Source organism: Gavia stellata, chromosome 20 (assembly GCF_030936135.1).
Source record: "Gavia stellata isolate bGavSte3 chromosome 20, bGavSte3.hap2, whole genome shotgun sequence".
Lineage (NCBI taxonomy): Eukaryota > Metazoa > Chordata > Aves > Gaviiformes > Gaviidae > Gavia > Gavia stellata.
In genome coordinates this window covers 15,050,991-15,068,410 of record NC_082613.1, presented here as the reverse complement: position 1 = coordinate 15,068,410, position 17,420 = coordinate 15,050,991, and the positions used below count along the sequence as shown (strand labels likewise).

The 17,420-nt window shown below is 63.0% G+C and overlaps 1 protein-coding gene across 1 annotated transcript; it reads left to right on the top strand.

Annotated features, from left to right (window-relative positions):
- The first annotated feature begins 1,485 nt into the window (after positions 1-1,485).
- SNTA1 (syntrophin alpha 1) lies at positions 1,486-16,144 on the top strand. Its single transcript, XM_059827072.1, has 8 exons — positions 1,486-1,759; positions 4,245-4,430; positions 12,604-12,802; positions 12,895-13,102; positions 13,169-13,299; positions 14,416-14,612; positions 14,694-14,881; positions 15,252-16,144. The coding sequence occupies exons 1-8, from the start codon at positions 1,486-1,488 to the stop codon at positions 15,342-15,344; spliced, it is 1,476 nt and encodes a 491-aa protein (XP_059683055.1). The 3' UTR covers positions 15,345-16,144.
- Positions 16,145-17,420: the final 1,276 nt, after the last annotated feature.

The following is a 17,420-nucleotide window of genomic DNA, read 5'->3' as shown; positions in this document are numbered from 1 at the left end:
GCTGGGCACCCCGGGGCTGCAGGCGAGGGCGGCTGTGACTGCCGGGGGCTGTGGTTGCCAAGGGGGGACTTGGGGCTGAGCCAGCAGCCCCCTGCCCGGCTGCCACTGCTCCTCCCGCGACACGGCCCAGGACGGAGATCCCCAGCACGTCCAGGGCCAGACCCGGGACAAGCACCGGAGCAGCAGGGGCCTGGATGTCTCCCCGTGCCCCATCCTGGGTCGAAGCAGGGAGCTCCAGGGAGCTCTGGGGAACCGGGTCCCCCACCCCGTACCCCATCTCGGGCCAGAGCTGGGACCACTGGGGATCCGGGTCCCTGCCCTGTGCCCCATCCCAGGCTGGAGCGGGGAGCACCAAGGAGCTATGGGGACAGGGTCACCGCCCCCATCCCAGGCCAGAGTGGGGAGCACCGGGGAGCACTGGGGACCTGGAGCCCCCACCCCATGCCCCATCCTGGAGCAAAGCAGGAAGCACTGGGGATCCGGGTCCCCACCCTGTGCCCCATCCCGGGCCGGAGTGGGAGCACCAAGGAGCTCTGGGGACTGGGTCCTTGGCCCTGTACCCCATCCCGGGCTGGAATGGGGAGCACTGGGGAGCTCTGGAGACTGGGTCCCCAGCCCCGTACCCCATCCCAGGCCAGAGTGGGGAGGGCCAGAGTGGGGAGCACCAGGGATCCGGGTCCCTGTCCCTGTACCCCATCCCGGGCCGGAGTGGGGAGCACCGGGGAGCACTGGGAACCCGGGTCCCCCACCCCGTGCCCCATCCCGGCCTGAAGCAGGGAGCACTGAGGAGCGCTGGGGACCAGGTCCCTGACCCTGTACCCCATCCCGGGCCGAAGCAGGGAGCACCGGGGAGCACTGGGGATCCGGGTCCCTGTCCCTGTCCCCCATCCCGGGCCAGAGTGGGGAGCACCGGGGAGTGCTGGGGATCCGGGTCCTCGCCCCGTGCCCCATCCTGGGCTGGAATGGGGAGCACCAGGGAACTCTGGGGACCATGTCTCCGGCCCTGTACCCCATCCCGGGCCGAAGCAGGGAGCACCGGGGAGCACTGGGAACCCGGGTCCCCCACCCTGTAACCCGTCCCGGGCTGGAGCGGGGAGCACCGGGGAGCACCGGGGAGCGCTGGGAACCCGGGTCCCCCACCCTGTACCCCATCCCGGGCCGAAGCAGGGAGCACCGGGGAGCACCGGGGATCCGGGTCCCTGTCCCTGTCCCCCATCCCGGGCCAGAGTGGGGAGCACCGGGGAGCACCGGGGAGCGCTGGGAACCGGGGTCCCCCACCCCGTGCCCCATCCCGGGCCGAAGCAGGGAGCACCGGGGAGCACCGGGGATGCGGGTCCCCGCCCCGTGCCCCATCCCGGCCGGAGCGCGGAGCCCCCGGCTGGCTCCCTCCCGGCGGGGCGGTGCGCGGGGCGGTGCGCGGGGCGGTGCGCGGGGCGCGGAGCGGCGCGGAGCGGGGCGGCGGGAGCGGCGCGGCAGGCGCGGAAGATGGCGGCGGGCAGGCGCGCCCCGCGCACCGGGCTGCTGGAGCTGCGCGGCCCCGGCGGGCAGTGGCTCCGCGTCCTCCTCACCCTGGCCGAGGACGCGCTGGGGGTGAGCCCGGCCGACGGCCCCGGCCCCGCTGCCGGCCCCGGCGAGGCACCGGCGGCGCAGCTGAACGGCGGCGAACCGGGCTCCGCCGTGCCCGAGGCGCTCGCCAACATCAGGCGCACGGTGCGCGTCGTCAAGCAGGACGTGGGGGGGCTCGGCATCAGCATCAAAGGTGAGGGCCGGGGCGCGGGGGGGGTCCCGGGGCGCGGGGGGGGGGGGAGGCACCGGGCACCGGGCACCGGGACCTGTTGCTGCCGCCTTTCCAGCCGCTCGCTCCCACGCTTGGGATGAAACCCCGCGGGGGGAGCGGAGCTGGGGCGGGGGTCGGGGTCTTCGCACCCCCGGGCGCTGCCCTGACCCAGCCTCCGTGCAGGACACGGAAGGGGACCCGTGACAGCGCCGGGACCCGAAACATCCCCAGCCCAGGGACAGAGCAGCGCTTCGGGGTGCAGCAGGGACAGGCCAGCCCCTGCCCGCCGTGCCCTGGCCGGAGCGGGGGTCCCCAGCGTTTGGGAGCCGGAGGGGGGTCCCACCGCCCCTTTGCACGCAGGGGTAGGGTGCTGTCTCGTGAGGCAGGTGGGACGCGCAGGGAACCCAGTTACGGAAAAGTTGCCCTTTGGCAGCCCAAGGGAGGGCTCTGCCCTTGTGTCCTTGTCCCCCCTGTGCCCCCGGGCTGAGAAATGCCCCTCTTGAAGGAAGCAATTGTAAAGCCCTTGGAGATCTCCAGGCGCAGAGAGCTGGGGCGATAAACCAACGCTCTCAAGCTTGCAGATGCCCACTCCGGGAGAGCTGGGCAGCGGGAAGCCTCCGTGTTACAATCCCTGTTTTCCCTCCTGAGCTGCCCCGCTCCACGGTGACTCGCCTGAACTTCAGGCTGGAAACTTCTTGGGGCAGGGATGGCGTTTCTGCCCGCCTCTGCTTTTCACGCAGCTCTGAGCGTGTTGGAAACTCCGTGGAAGGAGGATGAAACGGGCAGCGAACAGGCAGGCAAAGGGCCGTCGTGGTGCGCGGGCGAGAGGGTTCGTAACTCCGCGTGCGGGCAGGGCAGGCAGCGGGCTCGGCAGCCCCGGGCGCAGCGGCAGGGTGGCTCTCGCCTCCTGACGTGGCTTCTCCTCCCAGCTCGGAGGGGACGCGGCCACAGCCTCTGGCTCCCTCTGGAAGTGGGGAGGTTTTGCGATGTGGATGTCCGGGTGCTGGGACTGGATCGAAACGGTGCCGCTGGCTGTGTCTGTGGGGTGCCCGAGCCTGCTAGCCCTTCCTTTTGGGAAGCATAAAGCCCCCTTCCTAATAACCCCTTGTCTCCCAAGTTATTGCTAGCTCTCTGGCTCTCCCAGGAAAGGAGGAACGTCACTTGGTTCAGTCAAAACTTTATTTTTTCAGTGACGTATGTGGAAACCAAGCAGTCGCCCTCCAAACTGGGAGCTAGAAGCTGTTATGGGCGGTGGGGCAGCCCTGCCAGTGCCACCGCCGCTGCTGCGGGAGGGCATCGCTCCTCCTCACCCGGGCTGCTGACGCTTCCCTGTTAAAAAGCACGCCAGCCGCACTTCATCCGGAGATGCTTCACCGCAAACCGGGGTGCGGTGTCCTGCCTTGGGACGTGGCGAGGGGACGGGCGCCATGGCTGCTGGGCTGGCCTTCGCCTGGCTGGCGGGAGAGCGGGGAGCTGAGCTGGCGGAGGCTCCTGGCCCTGGCAGGGGCTCTCGGTGCAGGGAGCCCGGGCGAGGAGCTGCTGCTGTAAGGACGGGTTTGGCAGCTCGGAGCAGCCCCCGCTGGGGCCTCTGACAGCTGATAACCAGAGCCCTCCGAGGGGCTTGGCAGGCGTCTGAGCGAGGAAATGCCTGTGGCACTGGCTGCGAGCAGCCCCGGGACGGGTGGTGACAACAGGCTGGGCTCACCATCTCCCTCCAGGATGACAGATCATCTCATGGAGGCTCCTCAGGACGGGCTGTCCTGGGGCGTGGGGCACATCGGGGGCTGCTGATCCCCCGCTGCTCCTGCCTGGGCTGGGGCTTGGCGGTAGCTGCTGCACCCCTGCTCCCTGGCGCGCGGGCAGCAAAGCCGCTCGGATCTCCCTGCGGGTTCAAAAGTTAACGTGCAAATTGATCTCCTCGAGACACCGGGAGGTTTGAATAGCATCCTTTTGGGCTGGAGAACGGGGAGCAGCAGGTAAATAGGGCTACTGTGTGGAGAGGAGCAAACAGCCAGATTGGTTCACTTCTCCCTGGCTCCTTTGCCTCTCCAAAAACATTCAGTTGTCTTATCTGTTTAGATCATGAAGTCCTTGGAGCAGGGATACTTGCTCAGCACACACGATTAACAATGCAAATAAAGACATGCTTTCCTGCCAAAACTGATGGGGGGATGGCCAGGGTACGTGTTCACTCTGTGAGGAAATCTGCGACTGTTCGGAGTGGTTTTGGAGCAATCATCTTTGTCTGCTGTAAAGCCTCGTGGTATTTTGGCTACTGTGGTTGTTACGAGCGTGCCGTGGGCATCCGAGGACATGGGGCGGTGGGCTGTCCTGGCACAGCGTGGCCGAGCGCTGGGAGAAGAGCTCAGCGTCACCGAGGCCGGCTGGTACCCGAGCATCCTCCTCCCCACCCACTCCTCCATGTGCTCCAACAGCCACAACCGCTTCATTTCTTTTCTGTTTCAAGGTGGCCGTGAGAATAAAATGCCCATCTTGATCTCCAAGATATTTAAGGGGCTGGCAGCGGATCAGACCGAGGCGCTGTACGTCGGGGACGCCATCCTCTCCGTCAACGGGACCGACCTGTCCGAGGCGACGCATGACGAGGCGGTGCAGGCGTTGAAGAAGACGGGCAAGGAGGTGGTCTTGGAAGGTAGGAGATGAGGGTGCGAGGGGGGTCGAGGGTCCTCCTGCTTCTGGGGGGCTGATCCCCAGTTTTCCCAGTGAGGGAGCACGGGGATGACACATCATCTGCATACTCTTTCAAGTGGAAAACAACATGTGCAGACTGGTTTATCAGCTCATCCGGAGAGCTGGAGGTAACTGCTGGGATCTCCCTGCAAAGAGGGAGAAACGTGTGCCGCTGCTCCACGCCCAGCGGCTCCATCTCCCTGTTGCGGGACCGTGGGCAGGCAGCGATGGGAGGCATGGGGCGGATTTATGGGGTTTGCGACTCTTGTACAGCATCACCCTGAGGTCTGCAGTTCCTGCAGCGATAGAAAACTTTTTCTGCTTTTCCCGTGATTTTTGTTTAAACCCACATCCTTGGCTGGTGTGGCTCTGTGGGCTTACGCCAGTGGGGAGGGGGTGCACCAGCACCCCACTCCTTGCTGAGCACCTTTCGGTTTGCTGGGGTGGATGTGGGGCGGGCAGGAGGAGCAGGCTGCCGGCGGCAGGGAGGGCCAGCTCAGGAGTGCGGCCGCAGGAGCTGCCTCCCGAGGGGATCTCTGGCAGCTGAACCCCAACTGCAGCCCCCCCATACCTGGCAGCTGAGGCTACAAACAGCCCAGGGATGCAGCCTTCACCATCCCAGGGGAGGCTGGAGCTGGTCCCCTGGGAACGGGCTCCCTCTTGGTTCTGGGCGGCCGATCCCTGCTGTCTCCCAGCCCTGCGGGGGCTGGAACCCTGCAGGAGCCCCCCGAACCCCGCCTGGGGAGTGGGTGAGGGCTGGTGGGTTGGGACCGTGGGAGCCCTGAGGGCCAGACCCCCTTCTTCTCCTGTTACCCTTCACATCGCGTCTGTCCGTGCTTGCCCACCCTCTCCAGCTCGGCCGGGCCCAGGTGAGCACCCAGGATTTGTCCCTCGGGACAGGACCCTTCCCCTCCCCTCGCTGCCAACTGGTCCCCCGGGTCATCCTGGCTGACCAAGAGAGTCTTGGCACCAGAGACCCTTCCCGGTGCAGTTTTAAGGGCTGCAGATCCCAAAGGGAGGTTTTATTTGGGGGCAGCACTCTGGGCAAAAAAGAGCTCTGTGTCTTCTGCTGCCAGCAACCGCCGTGGCTCTTGCTTTCCTGCGCCTTCCCCTGATTGTCTCAGCTCCAGATTTTCATTTTTAGCTTCGCTCAGCCCTTTCTGCTGTGGGTTCCTCCTCTCCTGGGAGCCGCAGGACCACGGTTCAGCCGGAGGAATGTGCTGCTCTGCACAGCTGCTGGGAGCAGATAGGGTTGTTGGTGGGGTTGGGTTTTTTTTTTTTTTGACCAAAGAGAAATACAAGAGCCTCTTTCTCTGGGAGTCTGTGAAATTCCGCCCCGTAGCTGCTGTTCTCGGACCACCCTCTCTCTGTTATTTTCTTTTCATCCTTTACTTTGGCGTGGGTTTCCTTTCTGCTAGAGGTCCCGCGGGAGGTGGAGATGAGCTGCCCTTTCTGTAGAGAACAACTTCTCTCCCTGGACCACCTCCTCCTCCTCCATCCCGCTGGGGAGCCGGGTGCTGCCAGGTTGCCCTCCCAGGAGGCAGCTGCAGGCAGGGCCTTTGCTGTAGCTCGCTGAGCTCAGGTATGACCCACTGGGCTTCTTAATTAATTAAAACTCCCAGCAGGTACCCTTGGGAGGGGAGCGGGGCCGGGCTGGCTCCCACCACGACACGCTGGAGGCTTTGTGATTAGTTTGTCACTGATGCTGTCGGGCTCCTGCGGCGCAGTGTTGCTCAGGGGAGTTGCAGGCAACACCCGGAGCGGGACAGGGGTCTCGGCTGCTTGTCCCATCGCGGATATCGGGTACACACGGGTGTATCTCCATCTCCTCCCCGTTTGGGGTTTGCCGGCGCGGTACAGCCTTGCCCGCCGAGGATGGTGGGGCTGGCACCGCAGCGTGGTCCCCATCGGGCTGTCACTCCCTGCGGAGGTGATGGCCCTGCCTCGGAGCGGGGTGTCCCCTGCCTTATACCTGCCACCCCGATGGCTCTCCAGGAGCCGGCCGGCTGAGCACCCTGCCCTGGGGAGGGGTGGCAGGGCTGGGGGCAGAGGGTGGCCTTAAGGTGCCCAAAGGGTGTTAAAAGGGGGCTTTTCCTGCTCCCTCCTCCTGCTTGGGCTCACTCCAGAGCTCTGTGAAAAGTGACATGATGGCCTTAACATCAATCAATCAGGTGCTTTCCAGTCCCCCGTGCTGCCAGGGGTGACTTCGACTTCCCTTACGGTTGCTCTAAGTACCAAAATTGAAGAGCTTGGCACAGCCGGTGCCTGTTTGCCGCCTTGCTCCTCCTGGCTGCGGTCATTCCTGGTTTCAGGAGTTTTTGGGGTAGTTTGCAAGCAGCGTCGCAGCAGGTAACAAAGCTGGGAGAGCTTGCACCTCCTCACGGGGCGGTGAGTCGGGGTGAGAGTCTCCGAAATGGCAGAGCTGGGAGATGATGCATTTTCGTTTGAATATCAGCAGCGGCTCCACGTGCCAGATCTCAACCCGGCCCGCTCAGCTTGGCTTCGGGTCCTGGGTGTCATTGCTGGCCGGGCATGAGGACACGCAGATACCTCTCGGCATGTCCTGCCAAGATTTTTTTTGGATGTGCCAAACTACTCCCTTGATATTTGCAGGAGGAGTTTGACTGTATTTATATTACATTGTTATTTTGAGGAGAGTTGCTGTCCCTTACCTTGTTCTTCCCTTTTTCTTTTTTTTGCGTTGCTTGGTATCCAGAGACCCTCCACGGCAGGGGAAAGGCTGATAAACATCCTTCCAGCTGCCCTGGGAAGGGCTTCAGTGCCAGGAGTGGTTTTCCCAGCGAGGCCCCTGTGCTGTATCGGCACAGGGAGAGAACTGGGAGCGGTGGGGAGGAGGAGCTGGGGCAGCCGTGGGCATCTCACCTCCGTGGCAGCCTGGGGCTCTCCGGCCGCGGGGGAGCTCCTGGGGCTGCCACAGCTCTCTAGGACTCTCCAGGCCAAGTAATAGCTTGGAAGCTTGAAATTCAGAAAAGCTAAGGAGTGCCAGGAGAGCGTGGTGCTGGTGACGCCTGGCTCCGGCGGGCTGATTGCCCTAACCGTGGGAAGCGCAGGCAGTCGTGGAGAGCGGAGATGCGCATGGGGTGAAATGTGAAATACCCACAAAATTTAGGTGACCCTGGGGTAAATAACACATGACGCAAAATGTAAGGGGGTTATGAGTGGAGGTGGTTGGTGGCGGCTGGCATTTGTCTGGTTCCCTGTCGTTGCTGCCCTTCAGAGCTCAGAAGGGCTTCAGGAGAGAAAGCCCTGAGGTGGCCTCCAGCCCTTTGTGGGACACTGAAGTGAATGTCTTCTGGCAGACGTGGCCGTCCTCGGGGTCTGAGCAGCTGGGCTTTGCCCTTGACAATGCCATGTGTGCTCTCATGGTTTAAATGTAATGAACCAAAACAGAAACGGAGGCTTTGGACCTCCCTGGGGGACAATGCAGAGGGATGGTGAGGGTCCATATCCTCCTACCTCCTCCACACCTTGTTGCCCTGAAGCTTTGCTTTTCCTGGGGAGCTTTCCAGGGATGTTTCTCCTCCTGTGGAACCGCGGAGAGTTGTCCCATCATCTCCCTGGGATCACTCAGTCCATGGGTCACTGCTGGCCATGCAGCACTGGGGGAATATTTAGGAAAGAGCTGGGGCACGGCATGTGGCACTGAGTGCTGGGACAGGGTCCGGGGGCAGGTGGGACAGCGGTGGCACCTCCATGCTGCAGCATCCCATGGCATCTTCCTCCCTGGGGTAGAAGGGTTTGAGTTGAGACAACTGGGACCAGCAGCTGCTGCTTTGTTTGTGCTCGGAGCTGGGGGCAGGGGCCAGTCCCTGGGGGGGGTGCTGGATGGGGCGGCTGGGACAGCCCCTGCGTTGAGCATTTTGGAAGCACATCACAGCGTTGGCTTGAAGTTTACAGGGCGTTTCAGGGTGTCACTCGAAATGTTCGCTGATCCCCCTGTTTGCACATGTTAATTTTGCATCGTTAGTTCTGAGACAGAGAGGCACCAGCTGGATGTGGGCTTAGCATCTCCTTAGGGCCAGCGCTGGATCTCCAGGACCTCTCAACAAGGTTCAACAAGGCCAAGTGTCAGGTCCTGCACTTGGGTCACAACAATCCCATGCAACGCTACAGGCTTGGGGACAAGTGGCTGGAAAGCTGGCCGGCGGAAAAGGACCTGGGGGTGCTGGTCGACAGCCGGCTGAATATGAGCCAGCAGTGTGCCCAGGTGGCCAAGAAGGCCAATGGCATCCTGGCCTGTATCAGAAATGGTGTGGCCAGCGGGAGTAGGGAGGGGATCGTGCCTCTGTACTCGGCGCTGGTGAGGCCGCACCTCGAATGCTGTGTTCAGTTTTGGGCCCCTCACTCCAAGAAGGACACTGAGGTGCTGGAGTGTGTCCAGAGAAGGGCGACGGAGCTGGTGAGGGGTCTGGAGCACACGTCTGATGAGGAGCGGCTGAGGTTGTTCAGTCTGGAGAAGAGGAGGCTGAGGGGAGACCTCATCGCTCTCTACAACTGCCTGAAAGGGGGTTGTGGTGAGGTGGGTGTTGGTCTCTTCTCCCAAGTGACAAGTGACAGGACAAGAGGAAATGGCCTCAAGTTGTGCCACGGCAGGTTCAGGCTGGATATTAGGAAAAACTTCTTTACTGAGGGAGTGGTGAAGCATTGGAAGAGGCTGCCCAGGGAGGTGGTGGAGTCACCATCCCTGGAGGTGTTCAAGGAACGTGTGGACGTGGCATTGTGGGACATGGTTTAGTGGGCATGGTGGGGTTGGGTTGATGGTTGGACTTGATGATCTTACAGGTCTTTTCCAGCCTTAGGGATTCTGGGATTCTGTGGAAGCATTCCTGATGCGATGGCCACTCGTACGGTTGGACCTTTTTGACTCACAGCACCATACGGATGCTGCTGGAAAGCTCTCGTGGGGGGGGGAAACAGCAGGATCCCTCCTAACCCTGACCGACAGTGCAGGCTTAAACCTCTCCATGGTGAATCCATGCTGTGATCTCCGGGCTGAAGCAGAGCGTGCTGGCACTGGGCTGATGGCCCGAGCAGCCGGTGGGGGCTCTCAAGCCTGCTGCTGGGTGTCCATGTGGCTGGGGCTGCGTTCCTGGCTGGAGGAAGGTTTGTGGCTCCCCGGCAAAGCTCTCTGGGGTCAGGAGCATGGCTTCGGGCGGTGCTGAGCCACTAGTGTGCGTGGGGTGGGTCAGGGTGACTCGGGATCGAGGGTGCAGCAACGCTTGGTTTGGGCTCATTCCCCATCCTCAGGAGGGATGGGCTGGTTGGAGGGGAGGAACCGTTACCTGTAAAAACAAGGGATTTTTGTGGTTTTGTCCCTTTCTGGAGTGTTAAGGAGAAAAAACCCCAACTACAACACAGGAAGAAGAGTAGGGCTGATCTAGGGTCTTCAGTTAAACATGTCCCCAGTGCAGCTCGCTGCAGGGTCCTGGGCGCACGCGATGCTCCGGCGATGGCGTGGACTCAGGAGCCCCTGTGCTGTAACCCCTCTGCAGAGGGGTGATCTGGGCACAGGCGGCCACAAGCAGCTGCTTGCTTACACGTGGTGTCCCCAGAGACTTTTGCCATTCCCCCAAAACCTAAAATAAAGTGTTATTCAGTGCAAAACCCTGAGTAGTTAAAGGTCCTATTTGTCCCCTCTCCTCTGTGCCGGAGAAGCTCAGTGGGACAGGCCATCTCCCTGGGGGAGCAGAGAGCCAGCGTGGAGGCAGTGTGGCTTCCGAGGCTACGTGGATTTGCCCAGCAGCCATCGAGAGGGCTGTTTGCCTGCTGGAAGTGGCTTTAAGTCATGAGCAGCAAGGCAGTGTTTCTGGCGAGTGATTTTTGGAGGGTGCTGGCTAACAAGGAGAGGGCAGCCAGCCTGGGAGCCCCAGCACAGCAATATGTTAATTAAAAATAATAATAAAAAATTGAAGAATTACAGTTACCAGTACCAGAGAAGATGCATAATACGGTCCGAGTTGTTTGCTTTAATGAGATGGAGGTAATTAATGAATCCATTCAATATCAGCCGATTCTGCTGCAGTGAAGGGACTGGCAGAAGGGTAGGTCAACCCGCTTTAAAGCCTGCATGGCTTTATTATTTGCTTTGCAAGGAGCAGGCAGGGGTGCAGTGGCTGCTGCTGCGGAGAAGACTGGGGACAGCACTGTCACGCTGCGTGTCCCCTGGCCTTGCTGCGTGTCTCTGAAATAACAGCCCATTGCTGTCACTGGAGGGGACAGCAGCTCCCATGGGACGGTGGCCCGGCCCCAGGTGCGCAGCTCCCCTGGGAGCACCGCAGCCCCCATCATGTCCTGGCTCCCCGTGTGGGCTTGGGACCCCCCACTGTGCTGTGGGAACCCATCGGTGCTTTGTCACCAGCCTTAAGTCCTCCTTAAAGCCACGTGCCGGAGAGGCACACACGCTGGCCATTGCCTAATTCTCCGCGCCCTGTCCTGGGCTGGGCACTGCTCCTCTCCTCCTCTGCTCCGTCGGGACGTGACCCCACCATTGCACAGCTAATGCCAGTGACGTCCTCCGCGTGCCCGGGGAGCCACGGGCTGGCGCGGGGACGCTGCTCCGGTTTCAGCGGCTGAATGATACCTTTCTGAACTCCAATTAGTTCCCAGGCACCAGGATAATGGCCGGTCCCCGCTGCCAAGATTAATGACTTGGGGTGAAATCCAGCCCGGCTCAAATGCCTGTGGGAACGCAGCGGCTATTTATAACTGGAGGTGCAGGGCATGAGGCTGGTGGCCCCACTCTGCCTCCTTGGCCCCGGGGCCACCGTGGGGTAACCTGAGCCACGTGCCGCAGCGGTGGCACAGCCATTTATAGCTGCGTCCCGCTGGGGCTGGGCAGAGCGGGGCACCCCGCGGGGCTCTGCTTCCCCGCCATGCCCCACCGCTGCTTGTGTGCGGGATTTCAGGATTCAGAGGTTTTGGGGAGCTCGCTGGGATAGGAACGAAGGGGGAGATGGGTGGTGGTGGGCAGGTGAAGGATGGGGATGGTAGGCTCTGCGTGCAGACCCTCTTCTGGTGGGAAAAGGGCTTTTTTTCTGGCACAAAACCAGGCTGCTGCAGCTTTGCCGCAGCGATGGAGCTGGTCCACCAACCAGCCACCTACGAGAGCTGGCTGCAGAGCCAAGCTCACGTCCACCTCCTGCCACCCATGCTGCTGACTTGGGCCTGGAGTGAAACCAGCGGTGACGGCTGGGGACGTGGCAGCAGACACGTGTCTGTCCCATGGTCCTTTCCCCAAGGGCCACCGAGGGAAGCCCTTCCCCGGAGCCACCAGCTGGTCTCCCGCTGTCCCCAGGGCAGGACCACGACTGGCCCCGCTGGGCTGCGGCAGTGGGGCGTCCTCCCCTGCTCAGTCAAAGCTTTTTGGCTGATGCTGCTGACCTAATTTTCAGGATGTAGCTACGGGGCCCCGTCAACTCGCAGTGACTTTCATCTCCCCCTTCCCCTAAACCTCGGGAGCCGGCTGCCGTCCCAGCGCGGCTCTGAGGGCTCTGGCTCTGGAGCCAGACTCGCTGGGGGCTGAAAGCTGGTTTCTTGTCCCTGCTTTATGAGTCGTGGGGCAGGGCTATGCGAGCACGCAGTTCGAGGCTTTTCCTGGGGCCAAGCCATGGTATTTGAGAGCTGTTGTTCCCAGTTGGCGCTGGGACCGGCTGTACCAGCACAGTTTGGACTGTGTAATTTTGGCCTGGGACTCCTGCCCATTCCCCGCCCCCTGCCTCCATGTGCCGCCCTGGGGACCCGATCAGACTTGGATCTGTGGACTGATCTGGGTTAAAGGAAAGAAAAAAGGGGGAAAAGGCCATTTTTACCCCTCGGGGGGGCTCCCCAGGCTGGGATGGTGGGGCAGAGGCACTGGGAGGATCCTAGGTGTTATGTCACCCTCTGGTACGACCTCGCCCACCAGTGCCATCCCCTCCCTGCACCCACATGGATGCTGGGCGGAGGACCTGCTGCAGCACCCATGGGTGATGTCTCCAGGGAGGTAGCAAAGGAGGTACCAGCTCCGGTCCAGGGAGGGTGCAAGGAGTTTCAGGGGGACAGAGGGGCACTGGTGGGCAGGATAAGGCCACCATGGCCCATGCCGTGCCCTCAGTCGGGTGCTGCCTCTCTTCCAGTGAAGTACATGAAGGAGATCTCCCCCTACTTCAAGAACTCCTCGGCGGGGGCGACGGTCAGCTGGGACTCCTCTCCTGCGGCCCTGCAGAAGCGGTCATCCCCCCTCCTACCCCCTCGGGAGCTCCGGGAGGGCAGGACCGTGCCTCTGAAGATGTGCTATGTGTCCCGCAAGTGCCTCCCTGCCGACCCGGAGCACAGGTCAGGGCATGGTGCCGGGGGGTGGAGATGCCACCGTGGAGCCCGGGGGTGCCGAGGGCTGGCAGGGACCCAGTGGGGCCGTGTCCCTGCAGGTACCTGGAGGTGTGCTCGGCGGACGGGCGTGTTGCCCTCTTCCTGCGGGCGAAGGATGAGGCCACAGCGCAGTCATGGCTCAGCGCCATCCAGGCCAACGCGGGCGCGCTGCTGCCGCGGGTGAAGGAGGAGCTGCGAGCCCAGCTGGCGGGCACCAGCATGGCGGCTGGACGGGACGTCAAGCACGTGGGCTGGCTGACCGAGCAGGTACTCCCATCCCCTGCTGCCCCTCACCACCGTGCTCCTGGTGGCCCTGACCCCCTCCCCTTGCAGCTCCCCAGCGCCGGCACCAGGAACCTCTTGGCCGTCCTCACCGAGAAGGAGCTGCTGCTGTACGGCAGCCTGCCGCAGAGCCGCGACGCCCTGGGCAAGCCCGCGCACAGCTACCCCCTCATCGCCACCAGGTAGGGGCCGCTGGCCCAGCGTCCTCCTGCCCTGCGCGGGGGACAGGGTGGTGGCAGCGTCCAGGGGTGGTGGCAGCAGCATCCAGGGGTGGTGGCAGGGGCTGGGGGTCAGGGCAGAGCCCCAATGTGGTAGCAGAGCCCTGGGGTGGTGGCAGGGGGTGAGGGCAGAGCCCCAGGGATGATGGCAGAGCCCCAGGGTGGTGGCAGAGCCCCGGGGTGGTGGCAGAGCCCTGGGGTGGTGGCAGCATCCAGGGGTGGTGGCAGGGGCTGGGGGTCAGGGCAGAGCCCCAGGGATGATGGCAGAACCCCGGGGTGGTGGCAGAGGCTTTTGGGGTGATGGTAGAGCCCAGGGGTGGTGGCGGGGCCCTGGGACGATGGCAGAGCAGGGGGGATAATGGCAGAGCCCGGGGGCTGGTGGCAGCATCCAGGGGCAGAGCGCTGGGGTGGTGGCATCAGAGCAGAGCCCCAGGGATGATGGCAGAGCCCCGGGGTGGTGGCAGAGCCCCGGGGTGGTGGCAGCATCCAGGGGTGGTGGCAGGGGCTGGGGGTCAGGGCAGAGCCCCAGGGATGATGGCAGAGCCCCAGGGTGGTGGCAGAGGCTTTTGGGGTGATGGTAGAGCCCAGGGGTGGTGGCGGGGCCCTGGGACGATGGCAGAGCATGGGGGATAATGGCAGAGCCCGGGGGCTGGTGGCGGTGTCCAGGGGCAGAGCGCTGGGGTGGTGGCATCAGAGCAGAGCCCCAGGGATGATGGCAGAGCCCGGGGGTGGCGACGGGGTCTGGGGGTCAGGGTGGAGCCCCGGGGTGGTGGCGGAGCCCCGGGGTGGTGGCGGGGGCTGGGGGTCAGGGCGGAGCCCCAGGGTGGTGGCAGAGGCTTTTGGGGCGATGGGGTGCTGGCGGGGCCCTGGGACGATGGCAGAGCAGGGGGGACGATGGCAGAGCCCCGGGGCCGTGGCGGGGTGTCCGGAGCGGGGGAGGCACCTCCGCAGGGTCTGCGCGCGGGGGCGCATCCGCGGGGCTGCAGCGCCCCCTGCCGGCCCCGCCGCGCACCCACCCCCGCGGCGCGGAGCGGGGCGCGGTGCGGTGCGGTGCGGTGCTGAGGCGCGGCGGTGCCGCAGGCTGGTGCACTCGGGGCCGGCCAAGGGCTCGGCGCTGTACGAGGCGGAGCTGTCGTTCGCGCTGCGCACCGGCACCCGGCTGGGCGTGCAGACCCACCTCTTCAGCCTGGAGAGCCCCCGCGACCTGGCGCTGTGGACGCGGCTGCTGGTGGACGGCACCCACGGCGCTGCCGAGCTGGTCCAGGAGGTCTCGGCAGGTCAGCGGGGAGCGGGGCGGGGGGCTCGGGCGGTGGGGCGGGTGGCCGTCCTCTCACCCCTCTCCCCGTCCCCATCCCCAGCCTGCACATGGAAGGGGCAGGATTGCACCCTGTCCATCCACATCGACAAGGGCTTCACCATCTCCACCACTGAGCCCGGGCTCAGCAGGACCATCCTGCTCCAGCAGCCCTTCGAGAAGCTGCAGATGTCCTCCGATGACGGCACCAAGATGCTCTACCTGGACTTCGGTGGCCCGGAGGGAGAGATTGTGAGTTGGCTTTACTCTCACTACCCCCCACCTATGCTCCCACCAGCCCCGGGGCGGGGGACAGGGGGAGCAGAGCACCCACCCTGCGCGCAGCACCCACCCTGCGCGCAGCACCCACCCTGAACACAGCACCCACCCTGAACACAGCACCCACCCTGCCTGGCACGTGGAGGTGAGGCATGGCTCATCCACCCACCCCTGGCCGCACGCAGCCCCCGCAGTGCACAGCCCTTCCCAGGGCCCCAGTGAGGCTGTGGTGGGGTTTGGGGGGGCTCCGGGTGGTCCCTGCCCTCCCCGCTGCAAGCAGAAAGCTGGCTGCTCCAGGAACAGCCCTCCCCGTTGCAAACATCCCTCCCTTCCCTTCTTGCAGCAATTGGACCTTCACTCCTGCCCCAAAACCATCGTCTTCATCATCCACTCCTTCCTCTCGGCCAAGGTGACCCGGCTGGGGCTGCTGGCGTGAAGAGGGAGCGGAGCGGCGGGCAGAGCAGCCCCGGCCCCGGCCGATCTACGCACCTCCCTCCAGGCCAAACCCAGCCCCAAGCCATCCCACAGAGACCGGAGCCCCCGCGGGGCCATGCCACCACCGCCAAGGAAAAGCACCATCCAGCTGGGAAAAACAACTCCCAGGGCGTTTGCGGGCAGCAGTGGGGTGAAATCCCTCTTGGATGGCAGCACTGGGACTTCTCCGGTCCCTTCTTCCTCTCCTTCCTCCCACTCCGACGCTCAGCGGCGGCTGGAGAAGCCCGGTCGGAGCCCGCCGCGAGCGGCCGCACGGTCGTCACCCCAGTGCCTTGTGAGATGATATTTTCTGTACAAAGAAGCCGTTTGTATCGATGTTTTATATTTATATCGCCCAGTTAAAAATGCTGACGCAGCAGCTCTCGCCTGCCTGGCTTGGACCCCCCGGAGGGTCCCCAGGTCCTGCAGCACAAAGACGTGTGTCTGTCCCCCAGACAGACAACCAGAGGGCTGGAGACTGGAGCCAGCTCTGTAGCGCTTGAGAAATGGGAACTGCAGATCAGCTCTATTTGCCAAATTTTTCCATGTTGTACCGAATGATAGGAACCACTTTTCTTTGTCGGAGTTGGACGGTTCGTTTTATTTTGCTAACTCCTGCGTCACTTTATTTCTCGGTTTAGGGGGGAGGGTTGTCAGGTGGCTGCTGGGAAACAACTTTTTATGAACCAAAAGATTCTGCATGAAAATGCCTATTTTTGGGGGTCAAATAAACATTGCAGATCACAACCAGCAGGAGCCACGATCTGTCTCCTGATTTCGCTTGGAGAAGTAGAAAATCTGTACGTGGGTGTCACCGAGGGGTGTTTTCTACCAGGGGAAGGAAAGGTTTTGCTTGGAGGCTGTGAGCTGGTGGTGTTGGTCTGGGGGTGCTGGGGCCGCTGGGGGGGGGCGCTTCAGATGGGGACAAAAAGTCTTTTAAGGCACCCGACGCTGCGCTGGGTATGGCAGAGAGGGACACGCTGATGCCTGCGCCAGCTTTGGCGATACCGGGTGGGTTTGAATAACCTTTGCTTCGTGCTCTGGGATGCTCAAACGCATCTGGGCGTTTCCAAATGCAAAAAAGTTGTGTGTTCTGCTTTTTATATTTTTCTTTTTCCAGTAAAAGTAGCTGCCTGCCTGGGCGGCAGCAGAGATTTGAACGGTGTTCCCTTCACGTGCCGCCCTTGCTGGAAAAGTTGGGCAGCGAAGGCAGCCCTTGCAGCGTGGTTATGGTGTCCGCGGGCTCCCGGCACGCGTGCAGCACAGCCAGTGCTTCCTGGATTAACTTTGATCACTCTTACCCTGTGTGAATCCCTGTTAGCATGGGGCTCAGCACTGAAAAGCCTCTTCTCTCCCAAAAAGCGAGGGGCAGTGCTGCAGCGGCGGCTGCTGCGGATGAGCTGCAGAGGATGCCCAGGAATGGCCAAGTTCCCTGAGAAAACCTCCCCAGAGCTGACGCCTCTCCGTGCTCCGGTGATGCGGCCGGTCCTCGCAGATGCCCAACGCGAAGCACCAAGGCTGTGTGCGGACACTGGCCCTTGAGGGGTCTCCGCGAGTTTGGCGAGAGCTGTCGGTTACCCAACGGTCTCCCCGTCTGCCCGGGGAACGTGCTGCGCCGGTGCCGGGAGCCGTCGGTGTGGTTTAATGAGTGATTTGCCAACGGGTTTCTGCCGGGCTGGGAGATGTGCTAGCCCAGCACCCCGGGGCAGCGGCAGAGCTCTCGGCACAGCGTCTGCACCCGCACAGGGACACCGGGATGGGAAAGGGCCGCGTACACCTCGCTGCACAGTGACAAATTCTGGGTTAACCACCTCCTTTTGACCTGGCCCTGTATATGGGGGAGCCCAGAGTCTCCCAGGAAAGCCGTTAGCCGGGCAGAAGGCTAACGCTCAGGCTGCAGGCTGAGTAATAGCAACTAATTAGCAGCAAAATAATATAATTTTTAATGATAAGTCATGCACCCTGTTGCGCTGTACGGAGTTGTCCCCGGCACGGCACTGATTGGAGCGGTGGGGTGCGTCGGCAGCATCGCGGGCCG

What these genes read in the sequence shown, in the direction of transcription:
- SNTA1 (XM_059827072.1), top strand. Translation starts at nt 1,486, where the DNA reads ATGGCGGCGGGCAGGCGCGCCCCGCGCACCGGGCTGCTGGAGCTGCGC. An exon ending in GCTCGGCATCAGCATCAAAG is followed by an intron (nt 1,760 to 4,244) that starts GTGAGGGCCGGG and finishes TTCTGTTTCAAG; the next exon opens with GTGGCCGTGAGAATAAAATG. An exon ending in TACCCCCTCATCGCCACCAG is followed by an intron (nt 13,300 to 14,415) that starts GTAGGGGCCGCT and finishes GCGGTGCCGCAG; the next exon opens with GCTGGTGCACTCGGGGCCGG.